This window comes from Chionomys nivalis, chromosome 22, assembly GCF_950005125.1.
Source record: "Chionomys nivalis chromosome 22, mChiNiv1.1, whole genome shotgun sequence".
Classification (NCBI taxonomy): Eukaryota; Metazoa; Chordata; class Mammalia; order Rodentia; family Cricetidae; genus Chionomys; species Chionomys nivalis.
The window spans coordinates 41,570,269-41,590,801 of NC_080107.1; the positions used below are offsets into that span (position 1 = coordinate 41,570,269).

At 46.6% G+C, this 20,533-nt stretch overlaps 1 protein-coding gene across 1 annotated transcript; it reads left to right on the plus strand.

Annotated features, from left to right (window-relative positions):
• Window positions 1–781: 781 nt before the first annotated feature.
• Window positions 782–10,263, plus strand: LOC130864483 (histo-blood group ABO system transferase 2). The gene is made up of 5 exons (XM_057754942.1): window positions 782–819; window positions 1,462–1,518; window positions 6,336–6,371; window positions 6,839–6,973; window positions 9,573–10,263. Exons 1-5 carry the CDS (start codon window positions 797–799, stop codon window positions 10,261–10,263), a joined length of 942 nt encoding a protein of 313 aa, XP_057610925.1. The 5' UTR covers window positions 782–796.
• Window positions 10,264–20,533: the final 10,270 nt, after the last annotated feature.

Here is a 20,533-nt window from a genome sequence, read left to right on the forward strand (position 1 = left end):
TGTCAATTATGTTTTAAATAAATGCTGATTGTTCAGTAGCCAGGCAGGAAATATAGGTGGGACAACCAGACAGGAAGTAGAAGCAGGTCAATGAGAACAGGAGAATTCTGGGAAGAAGGAAGCTCTTTCTGCAGTTGTGAGCCTGCCACAGAAGAAGAAAGATGTGACTTATCCTGCCAAAAAAGGTACTGAGCCATGTGGCTAACATAGATAAGAATAATGGGTTAATATAAGTTATAAGGGTTAATAAGAAGCCTGAGCTAATGGGCCAATCAGTTTATAGTTAATGTAGACCTCTGTGTGATTTCTTTGGGACTTAATAATTGTGGGAACCAGGCAGGAGAGAAAACTCAGTCAACACATGCCAACTGTTGTCCTTGTGGATGTGAGCCTACAGGGGACAGAGGGGGAGCTGGCCCTAGCCTCCTCTGATGGAGTCAGCAATGGCCCCAAGGTATTCATTTTGGTTCATTTCTGAAGGGGTGCTCAGTAGTTTGAGGACATGTGGGCCCAAAGGGATCCTGAGGGCCCAAGGGAGCAGCTGGAGTCAGGAGCAGGAAGTAAACAACTTTCTTTCCCCTCTGAGTGCTCAGTCAGGCTGGAGCCTCATCAAGGATTGGGGCTGCCTGAGATAGGGCACAGTGGTGGGTGTGGTTTTTGGGATGACCTCTGAATCTTGGGAGAGGCCTGGAGGGGGGTCAGGCCTAAGAAGGGGGTAAGTAACTGGATCCCATGCTGCTGTTTTTCAGGAAGACAAAAATGCTTCTCGCTTTACCTTGGAATCCTTCCCCTCACAATGTTCATCTTGGTCTTCTTTGGGTAAGAATCCAGGCTGGTGAGAAGCTCATCAGACCCTGATGGGGACCCTGAGCTACGAGCATACCCACTACCACGTCGGTCATGAGGATGCTGCTCTTGCTCCAACACAGTGGCATGTCAAGCTTTTTTGGTTTCCTTAGTGAACCCTCTCTTGCAAACCTCTTCTGATTTCACAAAATCTTGGGACTGGATGCCCTGTCATTTGACCCTAGCTATGTGGGTGGGTCTGGGGAAGGAGGCAAAGGCAGGCCTGGTGGCTCGGAGGCATTTCTCTCTAGATGCAGATGGTCTGAGAACCCTGACAGAGCAAAGTCACTGCCATGTCTACTGAGGCTTCTGTAGACACAATCAGGAAATAATCCCAGATGTGATCTTGGGTTATAGGTACCTGGCATGGAGAATGGGCTGTCTGCCACTGTTACATGTGTCCAGGTCCAGACCTTGTGCCCAGGGTCCTTCCTCTTGCCACCTCTTCTTTTAGTGTGGTGGACATGCTTAGTCCTGTCACGTGGCCCTGAATACCCATTGGGAACTTGTGTGCTCACTGTGCTGGGTGCAGTGGTACATTCTGGAGGGAGGGAGGGACATGCAGTCTCAGGTCTGTGTCCTGAACAGCTGCCCCTGTGCACACCCCTCCCACAGCTATGGATTCCTGGGCCACAGAAGTCAGGAATTGGGACACCAAGGAACTGTGACTAGGTGAGTGTTTGTAGACTGTGTGTGTCATATATGTATGTATCATATGTGTGTGTAATATGTGTGTATCATATTTGTTTATATGTATGCATATATCATGTTTGTGTGTCTGTCATACATGTGTATATGTGTTTTGGTTACTAACTAGATGAACATTTTGCTACATGCTGTGGCCTCTGCCTGTACTTCTGTATGGATGGGTCTAATCCTACTTTAAGCTGCCCAGAGCATCCTCAACTGCCCTCTGCTGTCTTTAAATGGAGTGATTTGGGGGGGAAACTTGTCTTTTCTGGCTTCAGGCTCATTCTCCTACCTACATGGGCAGCCCTTAGAACAATTTCTCTTCCCTACCCATTGGAATCTATGAAATGGCAGTGCATGATTTCATGTTGTTGACATAGTGTCTGGGGTGTTCGCCATTATGTTCTTCTTTAACTGTAACAGATTATTGTACCCTCAGGAGCTGTGCTCCTTCCTCCTGTCTCTGTGTACCTGGTCGAAATCTGTCTCCTGTGTTCTCCTTTTGCAGTGTGGCTATCGGAGAGCTGGATGTCCGGGAAGTTGTAGCCCTGTCAAGGTAACCTGCCCTCACATGGTGCTCGCCACTCTGGACTAAGGGGTGCAGATGGACGTGTGTGTGTGTGTGTGTGTGTGTGTGTGTGTGTGTTTGCGCGCGCACGCGCAAGTGTGCATGTGTGCATACATGTGTGTGTGTGCATGTGCGCATGTGTGTGTGTAATTATGAGCAGTTGGGATGTCCCTTCCTGGACCCAAAGCAGAGCACTTAGCCCTACACTTTGTGTTGACTAACTGCATGTCATTTGACTTCTTTTAAATTGTCTGCCTGGCTCCTGAGGTACAGAGCTGAGTTTACAGCTGTTCACCCCATTCCCAGGGCAGCACACACAGCACGTGAGTTGACCGTCCTCACCATTTCAACGTTCAGTGCAGAGAGCACATTCATGCTGCCATCACTGCCATCCATCTCCAGAACATCCCATCTTATAAACTGTGTCCGTTAAACACCGACTCCCCATTGCCCGGCCCTACTGGGGGTCCTGGCACCCATCTTGCCTGTTCTGTGTTGTTCCTCTGAGCACGGACACTCTGTAGTAGTGTCTCCTAGGGATGGGGTCCTGTAGGGTTTATCTTATGTGACTGGCCAGACTCATCCACTAAGGGGTCATCAAACTTTGTCCTGTGCAGAAATTTTCCATGTTTATTTAAAGGCTTCTTCTCTATCTTAAAAAATTAATTTTTGTATGTGTATGAATAATTTGCCTGCATGTATACCTGTGTATCACATTTATTCCTGTGTCCCAAAAAAACAGAAAATAAACTCAGATTCCCTGGAACTGAACTTAGAGACTGTTGTGGGTCTCCATGTGGGTGCTGGGAACTGAATCCCATTGTTCTGCAAGAAGAGCCTGTGCTCTTACAGCTGAGCATCTCTCGAGCCCTGCATCTGATTTCCAAGCCATCATAGGGCAAGCAGCTTACTAGCAAAGGTGACTCTTGTCCCTTGGGGCCTGACATTCTTTGTGGGGACATTCCGCTGCCATACACTGCTCCAGACCTTTTGAGGAAACTTTACACCTATGTTAGGACAGACCTCTGACAGAGACAGTGTTAGTGTTCAGGCTCACCTGGGCCCTGACCCTTGGGAACCTGGAGCAGTGTGTCACACCCTGCGTCACGCCAATGTGCATGGCAAACAGTACCCTGTCCCTTTAAGAGACAAGCTCTGTCCACCCCTAATCTCTTCCTCATTGCTCTTCTTATTTTATTTTTTTAAAAAAAGAAAACAAACTATCCTTTTTCATTATACATACCAATTCAAGTTCCCACTGCCTCCCCTCCTCCCATTTCCTCCACTTACCCCCTACCCCATCCCATCCCATCCACTCCACAGAGAGGATAAGTCATGGTGCTTTGGGGAAGATCCAAGGCCCTCCCTACTATATCTAGGCAGAGAAAGATATCCATACAAAGAGAATGGGTTCCCAAGAAGCCAGTAGAAGCAGTAGGGATAAATCCTGCTGTCACTGCCAGTGGACCCTCCATCTGCCTCAGCCATGCAGCTGTCAACCACATTCAGAGGGACTAGTTTGGTCCTATGTGGGTTCCTTTCCTGTCCAGCTGGAGTCGGTGAGCTCCAATTAGCTCAGGTAAACTATTTCAGTGGGTGTCTCCATCATGGTCTTGACCTCTTTGCTCATATTCTCATTCCTCCAACTTTTCAACTGGACTTTGGGAGCTCAGCCCAGTGCCCTGATGCGGATCTCTGACTCTGTTTTCATCAGTTGCTGAATGAAGGTTCTATGGCAATATTTAAGATATTCATTAGTCTGATAACAGGGCAAGTTAAGATTGGGCCCTCTCTCCTCTATTGCTTAGGGGCTTAGCTGGGGTCATCCTTGTGGATTCCCGGGAATTTCTCTAGTGCTAGGTTTCTTACTAGCCCAGAATGGCTCCCTCAGTCAGAATATCTCTTTCCTTGCTCTCATTTCTTTCCTTCCTCCATCACGACTATCCCATTCTCTCAAGTATTCCTCCTCCTCCCCCCTTCTCTCCTCCTCTTCCCCTTCCACTGGAATTGAGTCCATTGATATTAAGAGGTGTTAATGACCACTGGTTGTTAATTCCTGTTATTTTTCGGTGGTGTGTATGTGTGTTTCCATTTAGGGGCAGGGGGTTTGCTGGTGGGAGGTTATCTGTTGCCTGTGTTTTTGTGGGCACAGTTAACTTCCTTGGGTTGGGATTTTCCTTCTAGTAGGGTTAGGTTTTGAATACACATTGTTTAAATCTGGTTTTTCATGGTATATTTTGTTTTCTCCATCAATGGTGATTGAAACCTTTGTTGAGTATAGTAGTCTGGGTTTGCATCCGCAGCAATCTGCCCAGGACCTTCTGGCTTTTATGGTTTTCATTGAGAAGTTGAGTGTAATTCTGTTAGGTCTACCTTTATATGTTACGTGAACTTTTCCTTTGCAGCTCTTAATATTCCTTCTTTATTCTGTTAGTTTTGTGTTTTGATTATTATATTATATCTATTTAGTGTTCTGTAAGCTTCTTATACCTTCATAGGGATATCCTTCTTTAGGTTGGAAAAGTTTTCTTCTGTGATTTTGTTGATTATATTTTCTGTGCCTTTGAGCTGGAGTTCTTCTCCTTCTTCTATCCCTATTATCCTTAAATTTGGTTTTTTCATGGTGTCCCAGATTTTCTAAATATTTTGTGTTAAAAATTTGTTGAATTTTATGTTTTCTTTGATGAATGAATTGATTTCCTCTATAGTATCTTCAACACCTGAGATTCTCTCTTCCAGCTCTTGTATTCTGTTGGTTATGCTTGCCTCTGTAGTTCCTGTTCATTTACCCAAGTTTTTCATATCCATAATTTCCTCGGTTTGTGTTTTCTCTATTGCCTCTATTTTAGTATTCAATCTCATAATCTTTGCTTCACCTGTTTGGTTGTTTTTTCATGGCCTTTTTGCATTTCTTTGAGGGATTTATTAAATTCTTCCATTTTCTGTTGCTTTAAGGGAGTTTTTCACTTCCTCTTTAAAGTTTCCATATCTTCATAAAGTTACATTTAAAATCATTTTCTTCTGTTTCTTCTGGATTCAGATGATCAAGTCTTCCTGTTATATAACCACTGGGTTCTTGTGTTACAATATTGCTTTATAGGTTGTTGAATGAATCCTTGCATTGGTGCCTACCCATCTCTTCCTTCAATTGATGCCGGCAGTGTCTTTGCATTTTGGTCCAGTCCTTACTTTGTTTTCATCTTTAGGAACTATTCTTGATCTGCTCTATACTGTCACTCTCTGTGTCTTAGGGAGCCACTGAGGTCTCTCTTAGCCTGCTCTCTTGGTCTGCTTTACTGGTTTGCCCTCTTGGTCTACTATGTGCAGTCACAGCTTGTGCTTTAGAGTTCCTTTATTGGTCCTCCCTCATGGTCCTCTCTTGTGGTTCTCTCTGTTCATCCTCTCTGTATTGTAGCAAACTGTATTTCAGAGTTCTACTGAGGTTGTGGAAGGATAGGCAAGTTTAGGGACGGGGTGGGGATTGTAGTTTGCAGGGTCCAATGGACAGTGTTGATGTGGGAGAGAAGCCCAGGGCTTTGCCCCCATGTGGAGGCCCCCACTAGGTGGCTGGTCACTCATCCTCTTGGTCCTCTGTGTATTGTAACAGACTGTGTTTTTCCCTCCATGCTCTTCTGAAGATGTAAACAGGCCTTTGATTCTCTCTCCTCCCTTTTCTCCCTCCCTCCCTTCCCTCTCTTCTACCCTACCCTCAATAAACTCCACACTCAAATTCTGTCTGCATGGTGTATTTGTCACCAATCGTGATTTGGCCCCATCTGCCACAAAGGTCTCTCTGGTACCGTAACAGGTCTGTATATGCCATGGGACCTGCCAGGGTCCCTTTCACGCCATAAATCATAATAGACAGAGAGAGCCAGGACTTTGTGTGCCACCAGCCAGAAGAGGATCAAGGCAGGTTTCTGACTGAGGTGGGGTGGTCAACATCTACCAGAGACAAAACTGTTTGGTTCCATCAGGTTTGTGAATTTAGGTAGTTCTTGTCTCTCCTATCCTTAAGTGGGGTAGGAGATACAATGGTTTCTCTCCCTACTTTCAGTCAAGACTGTGATCTTCCTGCTTCAGCTCATCCTCAGCTTCCAGGATCATGGACAGACTCAATGGCTTGGTTGCCACCACTTGTTCAGGTCTCTGTGCCTGGTGCACAGCTGCCAGTGACATGCATCCCAGGGACTTTCTTGTCACCTTGAGTTCTGGTGTTTTCTTATTGCAGGATGGTCTACACCCAGCCAAAGGTGCTAACACCCAGGTGAGTAGATTTAATCAGTGTATGTGTAGTGCAGGAGTCGCAAAGGTACAGAAGGACGATTTGCTTGCTCTGGGGAACATTCAGCAGCACACCTGAGGCCCTGGGTCAGTCTCCAGCACTGGAAAAAACAAAAACCCAATTATGATTCTCTTTGCACTCACTTCAACAACCCTTTCCGAGACTTAAGGTTGTCTCATTCTGGAGCCCAGAGCATCTTCTGGCTCTCATTCCCCATCTGGGCTTCTGTTCATTGTTTCCTGTCTCTGTCACCAGGGTTTTCAGGCTGCAGTGGTAGTAAACTCAGTTGCTTTTAGAGTGGGGTTGGGGTAGTCAGTGAGAGCCACTGATTGGTCCAGCCCTCACTCAGGGATGGTGGCAGCCCTGGGGGAAGATGAGGGTGAGAATCTGAGATGGGTTCCTGCAGACGTGTTTGGTCACATGTTGCCTGTGGCTCTCTCCCTTTGTAGTAGGAAAGATGTTCTTGTCTTGACTCCGTGGCTGGCTCCCATCATCTGGGAGGGGACCTTCAACATCGACATCCTGAATAAGCAGTTCAGGCTTCTGAACACCACCATTGGACTGACCGTGTTTGCCATCAAAAAGTAAGCAGAGGGTGCTGGAGAGATGGCTAGAGGATAAAGTACTTTCTTCAGGGATGTGAGGACCTGAGTTGATCCCTAACACCCATGTAAGGGCAGGGCATGGAGTCACACCCCTATAATCCAAGTACTGTGGCTGTTGGGGAGAGACAAGTGGATCCGGGCAGCTTTCTGGACAGCACAGGCAAACATTGAGCTTCAGAGTCAGAGAAGGGACCCTGTCCAAAGAACAGAAAGGAAAAATGACAGAAGACCCCCCAAAGTCAACCTCTGTCCTCCACACAGGCACACAGGCAAATAAACACAAATCTATACAATGGCCATGCACACACATGTACATATGTGCACAATGGTAAAGGTGGAGGCTAGACATACCTAGATATAAATTCCACGCTTGTATTTAGGATGTAGTGGGGGGTACGACTTGTTCACTCTGCCACCTTCCTGACTACTGATGGGCTCACAGGGTAATGAGCCCAGCTCTGCCTCCTCTCAGAACCCCAGGCCAACTGCCTCCAGGCCTCTGTGCTCTCAGGCAGATGCCATTGCATCTCTCAACACATGCATCAGGTGAGGATCTCCATCCACAGGGCTGGCAGGGACAGGGTACCAGCAGAGCTGTGGTCACTGAAGCATCCTCGGATGCAGGAAAAGGACAGAAATGGTTGAGTGAAGTCTTACTCCTGGGGGCAGGGAGTAGCTCTGGGACTCTGGGTCAAGCTGACGTTAGGCCTCAAACAAGAACCTTGCCGTCTGTGGGGATCTGTGGGGGCCTTGAGGGCGTGTGGGAGCCTGTGGGGGCCTGTGGGAGCCTGTGGGAGTCGCCTGTGGGAGCCTTGGGAGCCTGTGGGGGCCTGTGGGAGCCTGTAGGAGCCTGTGGGAGCCTGTGGACATCAGGTCAGACAACATTACAGTGTGGAAGACTGTAGGGGAACTGAGAGAGGCATTTGTGCTGTCTGCATGTGAGAATTCTGTATCCTTCCTTGCAGGGCTAGGTGAAGTTCAAGGGTAGCTCTGAGGCCTTTGTACCAATCAGACCTGAGAAAGATTTGGGGCTCAGCTGGAGGGATCTTAGGCACCTTGAGAATGTCTGCAGCTAATAGGGAGTAGCTAGCAACTGACAGTAACAAGATACAAACATCACTTTGTCTGGGTGCTGCTGTGTGCGTGAGCAAGAGCCCTGGTATGTGTCGGTAGGTTATTGGCCTGTAGGAAGGAGGCCTCTGAGGGAACTAGCCGGGAGCCCAGTGGTTACCTTTGCACAGGGAAAACAGCCACTTGCCTGTTTATGACAGGTGGGGAGGGCTTGGCACACTTGCCAGGTGATGGGGATCCCTGTTCCCTTGGTGGGGAAAAATGACCCTGGGAAAAGCATCTAAGGAAAAGCAGCCATATGAAACAGGTGAAAACCTGGACTGGGAGAGGACCTAGAATTCAGGTTAGAAGCCTTCCGCCATTGTACCTGAGGGTTTGGATAGGCTTGACCTTCTTTCGAGGGTGTCGGTCTCCCCTTCCCTGCATACTCTGAGATGATTTCTTCCTCTGGTGGAGTGAATGTGGAGTGATGATGGAGGAAGGTCATTGGTTAAAAAATAAAGAAACTGTTTGGCCCTCATAGGTTAGAACATAGGTGGGTGGAGTAAACAGAACAGAATGCTGGGAGGAAGAGGAAGTGAGCTCAGACTCGATAGCTCCTCTCAGAGACAGTCGCCGTGCAGCTTATCGCCAGGGCAGACGCGATGAAGCAAGCCGCCAGGTCAGATATGCTGAATCTTTCCCGGTAAGACTGGTACTACACAGATTATTAGAGATGGGTTGATCAGGATATGAGAATTAGCCAGTAAGGGCTAGAGCTAATGGGCCAAGCAGTGTTTAAAAGAATACAGTTTGTGTGTTGTTATTTCGGGGCATAAGCTAGCCAGGCGACTAGGAGCTGGGGCGGCAGGAACACAGCCTGCAGCTCCCACTATGGAGTGAGACTTAGGGACATAGTGAGTTACTGAGTGCCTTCTCCCCCAGCACCCTCAAGTCTCTGATGAGGAAGATCTGGGATACAGAGGCCCCTTCCTTTCCTAAGACAGGGCCTTGAGATTGCCACAAAGGAGGGGCATGGGTACCAGGCCCTTACAGATTCATCCAGTTCCGCCAGGGTTTAGAAAGTGGGGCCCTGTTAGCACAGGCTCTGCTCAGGCCAATGCAAGAATGTGGGGTGTGGAATGTGTTGGGAGGGAGCTGTCACTTTTGGAGGTAGGGTGACGGACTCATGGTGAGGTGGCCTGCTGAGGGGCCTGCCAAGACAAGAGATACCTACAGGATGTCTGCCTGGATCCCCATGTCTGGAGTCATCTGTGCTGCCTGAGTAAAAGCTTCCTTCCAGGCCTCTGCCTCAACATTTCTTGCTAAGATGTGGTGCTGATGTTATACTCTTTTGAAGCAAAGGAGGGTGAGGTGAGGTACAGCCTGCAGACTGCTCAGTACAGCTGTAAAGTGGGGATGTTGTTACCTCATGGTAGCCATGGTTTCTGCAGCCTGGGGCCCTGCCCTGGTTAGTCTTGACCTAGCTGTGTTAAACCTCTGCTTACCCCTTTGTCATCTTCCACAGGTATGTGGTGTTCCTGAAACTGTTCCTGGAGACAGCAGAGCAGCACTTCATGGTGGGACACAAGGTCATCTACTATGTCTTCACCGACCATCCTGCCGAGGTGCCGCAGGTGCCCCTGGGGGCAGGACGGAAGCTGGTGGTGCTGACCGTGCACAACTACTCCCGCTGGCAGGATGTGTCCATGCACAGGATGGAGATGATCAGCCACTTCTCTGAGCTGCGCTTTCTGCAGGAGGTGGATTACCTGGTGTGTGCAGATGTGGACATGAAGTTTCAAGACCACGTAGGTGTGGAGATTCTCTCAGCACTCTTCGGTACCCTGCATCCTGGCTTCTACAGAAGCAGCCGAAAAGCCTTTACCTACGAGCGCCGGCCGAAGTCCCAGGCCTACATCCCCTGGGATGAGGGTGACTTTTATTACATGGGGGCCTTCTTTGGGGGGTCAGTGGCAGAGGTGCACCGTCTCACCAAGGCCTGCCATCAGGCTATGGTGGAGGACAAGGCCAATGGCATCGAGGCAGTGTGGCATGATGAGAGTCATCTGAACAAGTACCTGCTGTACCACAAGCCTACAAAGGTGCTGTCCCCAGAGTACATGTGGGACCAGCAGCTGCTGGGCTGGCCCTCCATCATGAAGAAGCTGAGATATGTGGCTGTCCCCAAGAATCATCAGGCAATCAGGAACAGATAGCTAAATTTCTATTGGAGAGGCCAGCCTTATATCCAGGGTCACTCCAGGCTGTGTGGAACTGGAAGAATTTGAGAGACATTATGAAGTGACACCTTCTACCCCACCTCAGAGTCTGGCAGGCACAGTACCACTTGGATGACCACATTCTGAGGCCCTAGAGTGACAGTCACTTTCAGTTCCTACTGTGTCCCTAAACTCCTTCTCCTCAGGGGGTTGGTCCTGGAGCCTCCAGAAATGGGAGAAACTCTGTCATGCAGTTACCTGAGGGCTTGGGCATCCTCACTCAGCTTGTTTCTGCCTCTTCTAGAGGCTTGAGAGGTAGTCAGTGTGCATGGAAGAGGCAGGAGGGCAGGGAGACGGACAGCCTGCAGGCCTCAGAGATGCTTAGCTCCTGCTCAGCCCAGCTGGCAGATCAACAACCTCTACTCAGTTTTGGCACATGAGGCAATAGTTAGTTATCCATCCTGGGAATAAATGTATTTGTTGATGATGTAGGAAGTTTTAAATTTTCTTTCTCTTTATCTTGGTACTTGGGGTTGAAACCGGGACCTCATGGATGCTATTTGAGTATGTTGCCACTGAAGCTCGATCCCAGTCCAGATTCTCCTAGGGTACACATGACTGAACTTGCTGAACTACATTATTTTTATACTCTGGGTTTCATTTGAAGTTTCCAAATAAAGAGATTGTTACTTTTCTTTTCTTTTCTTTTACTGTGTTGTGATCAAACTCCATTCCCAACATCAAATTTACATTTTGGGGGGGATGGTAGAGCAGGGTATTGTCACTTGCTTTTTATTGAGGCAGAATCTTTAGTAGCTCCAGCCAGTTTCAGCCTCACTACGTAGCCAGGGATGGCCTTGAACTCCTGATCCTCCTGCTTCTACCTCCAGAGTCCTGGAATTACAGGCATGCCACCATGCCTAGCTCTGACATTCTTAATTTTCTTAAAACCCCATTTATCTTGATCTACTTGTGGGACACCTAGTGATGGAGGCAGGGTCTGTCCCTAATGCTTTGGCTGACTTCCAGGAAGCCTCATACTGGGCTGCCTTGTGCCCCCTTAACACAAAGGGAGGAGCTTAGTCCCACTTGAACTTGATATACCATGCTTTGTTGACACCCATGGGAGGCCTGCCCTTTTCTTTAAACAGAAACAGAGCAGGAGTGAATTGAGATGGGATGGGGTAAAGTGGGGGGGAGAGAATGGGAGGAAAGGAGGGGGAATTGGTTGGGATGTACAATAAATGACACATTTAATTAATAATAAAAAAGTAAAAAGCAAAACAAGAACAAAACCAACCCAACATGTATCTTGTTCCAAGATGGTGTCTGGGCCCTGAGGACCTTGTGTGTCCTTGGCTGGTTTTTCATCTCTCACAGTGTGAGAAATTTATGCTTTCTGTGGCAGGATTCCCTATGTATCCCTAGCTGTGTAACAGAGCCTCAGACCTTAGAACTGACTCCATGATGAAAGTACCTTTCAGGCTGCAAAACTTAGCATGTAGACAACTCCACCTGCCAAAGCTAAAACAAAGGCCCAATTCATCAAAGCTCTCAGAATGTACTAACCTCGCTTTTTAGCTTCTGTAATTCTGCTTTTGACGGACTGTTCTTATTAACTGAAGTGTATCAACCCAGAATACCCAGAGTATAATGCTAGCTTTTTTTTTCTGGGGGCAAGGTTTATCTGTATAACAGTCCTGACTGTCCTAGAACTCACTTATAGAACAGGCTTGCACTCACAGATGTCTGCCTGTCTCTGCCCTCCCAAATGCTGGTGTTAAAGATGTGTGCTACCACCCATTGGCCAGAATATGGTTTTTGTACTTAAAAGATCAACCTGAGAAAGGTTCAGGGCCACATTGGGATCCCAAATACCCAGTTTAGTCACAGGCCAACTAGTAATGTCTTTCTTTGGGCTTAAACCCATGTCTGACCACTCTTCTTTGATGAATGTCCCCACAACAGCAGGACCTGGAATTTGCTCCTAGAAGAGGGATGCCTGGAACTCATGGAGATCCACCCCCTTTTCCTGTCAACACACCTGGCAAGATTATTTTCCTGATAATTGCCAATGGCCGTTATTTAATAAACCTCCACCATCCTGACACCATATGTATGTGCTGTCTGCCAAGCCCTGGTCACTTCTAAGACAACTTCCTATCACACCCTTCCCTTTCTCAGCAATTATGAATTAGCCAATCACATCAATTCTGAGGTCTGGCTCCTACCAATGGGATAAGGCTCATTCATGACCTGTGTTACCACAAAAACAAGTGAACTTCCTGCTTGGTGTGCTTGCTCAATATTTGTGTGGTGGAGAGTTCTTTTGCAAAAGAAAGTTGCCTTGATAGGTTGATTTCGATTCTTTGTGTGTTTGTGAGACACTGAGAATATCTCCAACACATGTGAAGTAGATCGTGGTGTCTCACCTTCTCTTCTGCAGTTCGTGAATTTCCTGAACTTTGGGCACCTTCTGTGGATCTACAAAATGTAAGATAGAGGATACAGATTTTTTTTATCTCAGAAATTATGGTATTTAAGAAAGGAGTGGGATTTCAGTCAACCCAAAAAATCAAGGAAACCAACTTTACGACTTTTGAGGAAGGGAAGTGTTATGCCCAGATCACAGAGTCCCCAAAAACCAACAAGGAGATTGAGTACTGTTTGTAAAAGCAAAGAGCCTTTATTCAAGTTCAAATTTGGACTCTCTGTGTGTCCAACACATTAACACAATCAGAGCCCCAAGCTCAGTTGGGGTGAGGGATTTCTAAGGTTAGGACACCTGATTGACAGACATTTGTCTAGGGGTGTACTGCTGAGTGTGCTGGGCTGAGGGACATCAGGTAATCCTATCTACCATGGTCGGAATATTAGGTATTTCCTTTGGAACGTTAGGTGCTTTCCCCTGGATGGTCCATTCATGGGTGGTCTCTGTTGAACTTGTCATGGCTGGGCCCTTTAGGAAGAAGGTGGGTCAGGGAGATCATGCTCTGTGGGGAAGTGAGGAAGGCATCTAGCAGCCATGGGGCGGTGTGAAGGAAAGCCACCTTAGGTGTATTCACATGAGGTTGGGGAGATTTGCCCTTTGACGGCTGAAGCCTCTAATTTCTGGGCATCTGTCGTTTTCCTGACTCAGGACACCCAAGGACCAGCAGTTTCCTCCCCATATAGCATCAGGGATCTCGAGAGAGGAAAATGGGGGAGGAACGGAAGAAAGAGCATTGCTGTGGGAGAGCGAGCCTGTCACAGCCTCACCTGTGCAGGCCTGAGGCAGTGCCTGCTAGTACCTGTAGACTTCAGGGAAATGTAGTCTGCTTATCTCTAGCTCAGATCTAAGGCTTCTCACGTAAGAAGATCTGAAGCTCTGGGTGTGCTTTTCTGTCACAGCTGGCAGCGTTATACATATTGGAAAAGCCCAGGGAAATGTTTCTCTCTAATTAAAAATGATTCCAGCCTTACTCATGGGTAAGAGACAGGCTCTGGCATGAAATCAGAGCCTGGTAACTAACTTCCCTCTAACCCCCTAGAGGCTTCTGTTGGCAGGTCAAGTTGTGGAGGCTTTGGGGTCTCATAGAGGCCCCACCCTTACAGTTTCTGTAGTCAGAGGCCTCCGCCATAATGGTTACTTTGCTCAGCCTGAGGGCCATGATGGATGAGTGTTCTCTTGTTGTGGATGCTTTTGTGCTGTTTTTCTAAGGTTCTGACCAGTTAGTCTGTGTCCCGCTGGGATGCCTTGTGCTCACAGTTGACTTTGAACTTGTGTCTCTATCTAGAACCTTCTTTCCTCAGAGCTCTTCCCATGGGGCTGATTGGGCTTTCATGGAAAGAAGGTGGAACTTCCAGGGCCATTTGCTGTTGTTCCATGATGGGGGTCTCTGGAACAGACAGAGGAATGGACCAGGGAGCTTAGGCAGGTCTCTGATGCTGATGCTCTTGTGGACTCTGGGTGAATGCTCAGCTTCTGTCTTACTGGTGGGTCCAGGCAGGAGCATCACTGAGGGTGGGGCTGCCATTCTTGGCTGTCCTGTTGTGGATTGTATCTATTTTGTGAGTTTTCTTGGTTACCTTTCTTGCTTCACTATGATACCCCCTGATCCAGGATCTTGTTCTTGGTTTTGCTCTGCCCTTATCCGAAGGCCAATTCCACCCCACCATGTCCTGAGAGCCACCTCTCATCCTATCCTTCCACGATGCCTGTCACTGTCCTCTCACTGTCCCTGTTAGGTTCCTGCCCCTCAACCCTCTCACCCAATGTCCTGGCTCCTTTCCTTGGTCCCATTTCAGGATAGGGCACTTCCTCATGCTCCAGCATTCTTTGATGACTTTACTCTGCCACCACCTCCAAACAGCTCACTAATCCTGCCAGTTTGGCCCACCTCAGCCCCACTCTACCAGCCTGTTCTAGTTCAGTCTCATGTTTGTCTGAATGGTGGACTGTGGTTTCCTGGCATCCGCAGGACATCTTCCCCCAGTGGCTAGAGCTGTCCCTTGAATGGTTTCTCTGTTGCATACTTGGAGGACCCCCATGGCCTCTAGGGGCTTCTCTATGCCCTCTTCAATACCTCTCTGTCTTCATTCACACTCAGGTTTGGGATATTTGGTACTGGAAGCTGTAGTTGGGAGTCTTTAAGGGAACAGGTAAAGTAAGGTACAGATCTGGATATTAAGATGGAGAAGGTCCAATGCTCCTTCCTGTTAGAAGCTTCCTGGGTGCCTTCCTCTTCTTGTTTCTCTAAACTCCATAGAAGCTTCCATCTCCATTTCGAGAAGAGCCAAAATGTCTCCACAAGGATGGCTTCATTGAGAGCATGCGTTGTGTTCCCTGTCTACTCCACTGTCCTGTTCCTGTGACCTCTTCTGACCTTTCCATTGTGTCCTGCCTTCTTCCCACAGGCAGTGCTCATAGGTCCATGCCAGAGAGACAGAGAGAGAAAACCAAATACCAAACAAACAAGCAACCTTAAAATGTTGTCAAATAGAATCTAGGAACACACACCTGTACTCAGTAGTTGGGAGGAGGCAGAAGATCAGTAGCTCAAGGTCACCGCTAGTTTTTTATCAAGCTTAAGGACAGTCTCAGCTGCAAGTGCCCTGGTCTCAAAATATTTTTAAAAATAGCATAAAAATTAAAGCAAATAACGGTCTCAGGAAGTTGAATTCCTGGAACAGAAAAAGGAGTCATGCAAGATTATCCCAGCTTCCGTCATTGATCATGTGAGGATTCAGGCATAATGCTGGACCCTGTCACCTGACAAGATGCACACAGGCGGTATTCTAGCCATCCCAGGGTCCGTTGGCTACTACATCACTAAGTAGTCTGTACACAAGTGCAAAAGGTCCCTTTAAGAGACAAGCTCCACCCATTCCAGCTATTCTTCTGAAGAGGTAAGCAGCTCTCTCTCTCTGTCTCTCTCTCTCTCTGTCTCTCTCTGACTCTATCTCTCTGTGTCTCTCTCTCTCTGTTTCTCTGTCTCTGTCTCTCTCTCTCCCCTCCCCTTTACCCTTCTCTCAATAAACTCTGCACTCAAGCTCTGTCTGCGGGGCATATTCGTCTCTCACCCACTGTGAGGCCTCTGGCTCTCGTTCATCAAGGTGTCTCTCATACTGCATATCATTCCATCGGTGCTGGGCTCTACCAGGCCCCTTCCATGTTCCCTCTTGCCTGTGGGTGGTCAGCTTGAGGACCCTGGGGACCCTGAATGAACCTCTACAATTGCCTGTTTCCCATCGACACAGCTGCTGTATCTACATACAAAACCAGCTAAAATTGGTGAGTTTCCCTCACCCTGGTCACCACCTTCAGGACTACAGCTGATTCCTTTCACCAACAATCACCTCTGACAAATTTCCCATGAGCAAGGACCTCAGGCCTAGTGTATTAGCACTGTCCTTACTGAGTGGTGCCTTCATTTCTCGGACCAATAGGTCTTCTCAGGCCTAGTGTCCTAGCATCAGCCCTACCCTCACTGAGTAGCGCCTTCATTTCTTGGCCCTATTGTCAGGAACCAGCTTCTACAAGTATACCTTACCAGGGTAGTGGCATGAGGATTAAAAAAATAAGTAAAGAGAACAAATACACGAGTGAAAACAATAAAACAGAAAGTAGTACCAGGAGGGAGTTCCAGTGAATACTAGAATCTGCCTGCATTTAATTTTCCATACACTTTTATACCCCTGTTAACACCACAGGGGGAAAAAGACAAAAGACTGCTCTACTATGGTACAAAGGACAACCAGAACAGTTACCTGTCACAATACTTTGAGACATCAAGTCATAAGCATTCTGTTGTTTAGGCAGTGAACTCACCCGAGACCAAGTATCCTGAAGGCATCACTCCCAATGTCAAACCTCCCATTTCAAAAGAAGGAACAGAAGTGTGCTTAAATATCCTGACTGTTGGTCAGGGTGGAGTGGATCTACCTGTATCTACCTGTATGTCAATGACCTATATGTCATGACCTGTATGTCATGACCTGTATGTCACAAGGACCAAGAAACCACACCCTAGGTCAGGACATGTAGCCACACTTATTGCCAACAACTTTGAACAAGCTAAAACTCTCTGGCATTCAGACAAGGTGAAAATAGACTTTTATTTTTGGGCTTCCACAACCTGGGGTTCTTTGGGGGCTCCAGTCCTTTTGGCTTCGAGCCTCTGACTTCATGCCTTTTTGGACTCCACATCTTTCAGGCATATTGCCCAGGTCCTCATTCTTTTGACTGACAAGCCAGAGTATGACCTGAGCCAGTGGCTTATCTATCTGCCTCACCTGTGGGAAACAAGCTGATCAAAGCATATTCCCAAGTTTTATGGATTCTTTCTAACTTCTGCCAGAGGATGAGTAAATGGAAGGATTTACAACACATGGACAGGTGCCATCTTGGCTAAGGGCATGTTGGATGTCTTAACCACCATCTTTACTAAGCTACTCCTATGCCACTCAGCCCCAGGTGGTGACTATGGCAGGGAGGAGCCTCAGACTCATGCAGTTCCACTGCTAACCAAGCTGTGCAGATAGCAGCCTGCTCCCACAACCAGAGCAGTTACATCAACTATCAACTGCCTTTATGCTATTAGCTATGCTTTTTAAAATTCCTTTTATACTGACTCTGTTGCATGTGGAATGTTTGCATAGTGGCATGCTTTTTAGCAGAGCTTTCCAGAGCACCCACTTCACTCAGGGACCCCACTCACCTACTCCACCTGCAGTGGATCTGTTCTCTTCCACTTGCAATGAATCTACTTTCTTGATCACTGGCGGCTCTGATTCTCTACTTTTTTCTTTGTTCCAAAGATCTGTGCATGTCTGTCTACTCTTTCTCTCTTTCTTTCTTTAAATGTCCTCTCTGCTTGTTACAACCTGAGAACCAGAGATGGAGAAACAAGCTTCAGATCATTTAGCACACACCAGTTTTCCCTTTCTTCTTATTTACTCAAATATATATATATGTGTATATATATATATACATATATATGTGTGTGTGTGATGTGTGTGTGTGTATATATATATATATATATATATATATATATATATATATATATATAAAATTTTCCTGGGGAGGCAAGTCCTCCACAGTGACTGGGGATGACTGGACCATGTTTGACATGGGGGCCTGTGAGAGCCCCCCCCACAAGTAGTTTCCCAATGGCATCAGGTTGCCTTGTCTTCTCTTTTTGATCTGTATTCGTTGGTCCAATGTTGGTCTTTGCTGCATCTTCTACATAATTCAGAAGATTGAGGCCTTCTATTTTTGTGATTCCCAGAAGAATTATTTCTAGGAATGCCTGGTCTACAACTCCTTCTCAGATGGCCTATTCTACCACAATTAAAACATTTGGTATTTTGATGTCTTTTCATACCTTTGGAAATCACTTTTCCTACCCAAGCCTCGATATTATAGTCAAATGATTTAATATTGTCTGTGTGCAGGATCCATTCATCCATTGGTGTTGATCTGACCTTTAAATATCCATGTACCTTTTTGCATACTAAACTTCCATTTTCAAGAGTCAGAGATTCAGTAAGTACTCATCTAGCTTCGGAATCTGTTAACCCTATTTGTGCAGCTTTAGTTAATCTTTCTTTTAAAAGTTACAAAAAAATGTTCCCTTGTATGACCTTGTATGACCTTAGCACATGATTCAAAACTTCTTCCTAGTTCTTGTATCTTGTACCAAGCATTCAAGGCCTCTGTACATCACAGGGACAAGATGTGTTCATTGTATGTAGCTTGGCTATCCAGATCAGAATAAAGGCCCTCATCAAGATTTGAACTTTGGAGGCCTCAGATCCTCTGGTTCTACCTTGATGTTCAAGGGCCTTAGCCTCCTCTCTCCAGTAGTACTTCCACTGTAGCTGTGGACCATATTCCAGTACAACTGAGACTAATTGAAGCCAATCATGCAGAGTGACCTTATTTATTAAAGCTCATGTCTTTACCAGCTCTGTAACATATGATGAATACATACCATAAGATACTACTGCTTGCTTAGTATCTTATAGATCTTTCATATGTATAGGTTCCCATTTACATTCTGTATATCCTTTTGGGTATTGAGTATTTGCTGACTTTTCGGAAGTAGTAACAGGATAAGTAGTTAATGTCATCTCTGACTCTGAGAGGTGCTGGTGATGCTAAATATTTACTATTGTCTTTTGCCTGTACCTCCTCTCCTTGCTTATCAGTCAGTCTGAAAAGTTCCTCAATTGATTAAAATCTTTTTATTACTGTCTTATGTAAAGTCTAAATCTCTTGATCTGTGATGGAAACTCAGGTGATGTTCTGATGATGCCCCTTCCCCCATATGTGAGGATACTTGAATAGTCTTGTTCTCAATAGTTTCTTGAGTAACCACAGTGTTGCTGTTGGCAATTCTGGTGGATGTTATGCTTTTGAGACAGTACTCCACAACATGCCTGTCCAGGAGCTCTGCATCATCTCCTTTTATGCAAGAAGCAGGTGGTATTCCATACCTCTGGATCCTTGGCATGAAAGAACTACCCAGGGGTTGTAAGGCTCCCATGATGCTCATCCATTCAGGTGTTGTGTCACGTAGTTTAGTAAAATGTATAGTAAAGCCTTTGTATCTGGCCTTGAGTGAAGTGTTCCAGCAAAGCCTTTGCTATTTTTGGGTTAATAGGTAAAGACTAAGAAATTGTTTTAATAATGTTTAAACCTTCAAGAAAGGTCTCTATGGAGAATTCTGCACTTGGTGTTGCATGAGAACTTGCAACCGCACTTACCTTGAACCTAAGACACTCCTGGCAAACCTGGAGTTCTTTTTTTTTAATATTTATTTATGCATTATGTATACAATATTCTGTCTGTGTTATGCCTGCAGGCCAGAAGAGGGCACCAGACCCCATTACAGATGGTTGTGAGCCACCATGTGGTTGCTGGGAATTGAACTCAGGACCCTTGGAAGAGCAGGCAATGCTCTTAACCTCTGAGCCATCTCTCCAGCCCCAAACCTGGAGTTCTTATAGCGATAAGAACTAGCCATAATCAAAAGGCCCTGAGACTTGTGTGGGTTGTCTGCTCTCATGGGTAGCAAGAGCAAGATGACTTTGGTAGTTGGGCCCTTTCCCAGCCCCTATGATCCTTGTAAATATTTTAATAAAGGAACTAGAGTGAGATAACTGGGTGTCAGTCTTTTCCAGGAAAGTTGAACCCCTCTGTTCCTTTGAGAAATGAAGGCTTAGCATCTTGGTGAGTTTCTCTCTCTTTACTATAGCACCTAACAGATATCAAACAATAACAGAATCAAATGGTCTTGCATCTGATATCTAGGGTAAGACTCCTTGTGTTTGGTCTCTTTGGGCACTGTGAAAATGAGTGGGGACTTTGACTGGTAATCAGAATATCCCTGTACACTGGACCACACTGTGAATACAGGCTGGGCTTGATCCACTGAGGAAACATAGACAATTGGATGGAGATAGTGACATGGTGCATCCCTTCTTTATAGCTGATTACAAAATGGAACAGTCTTGGACCTCAGAAGGGTTTCATCCTGCCAGGATTCAGACACAGGATTCATGTGTATTGAAGAGATTTTGCTTGGGAGCCAGTAGATGGGGTAAGAGACTGAGCTTTCTGCTGTGGAAACTCACCAGAGGGCGCTCCTGGATCAGGGTGTGTTACGAGGAGGAGTGCACTTTAGTGGTCAGCCCCACAGTGACCTCATGGAAATGAAGACACCTGGTGGAACTCAGTGTGGAGAGCAGCTTGGGAGGCTAGGTCACAGGGTGGCTTGTCTGT

Excerpts from the sequence above, each read along its gene's own strand:
- LOC130864483 (XM_057754942.1), top strand. The coding sequence starts at position 797 with ATGTTCATCTTGGTCTTCTTTGG. Across the intron at positions 820-1,461 it reads TTCATCTTGGTCTTCTTTGG|CTATGGATTCCTGGGCCACA; the intron begins GTAAGAATCCAG and ends CCCCTCCCACAG. Across the intron at positions 1,519-6,335 it reads CACCAAGGAACTGTGACTAG|GATGGTCTACACCCAGCCAA; the intron begins GTGAGTGTTTGT and ends TTCTTATTGCAG.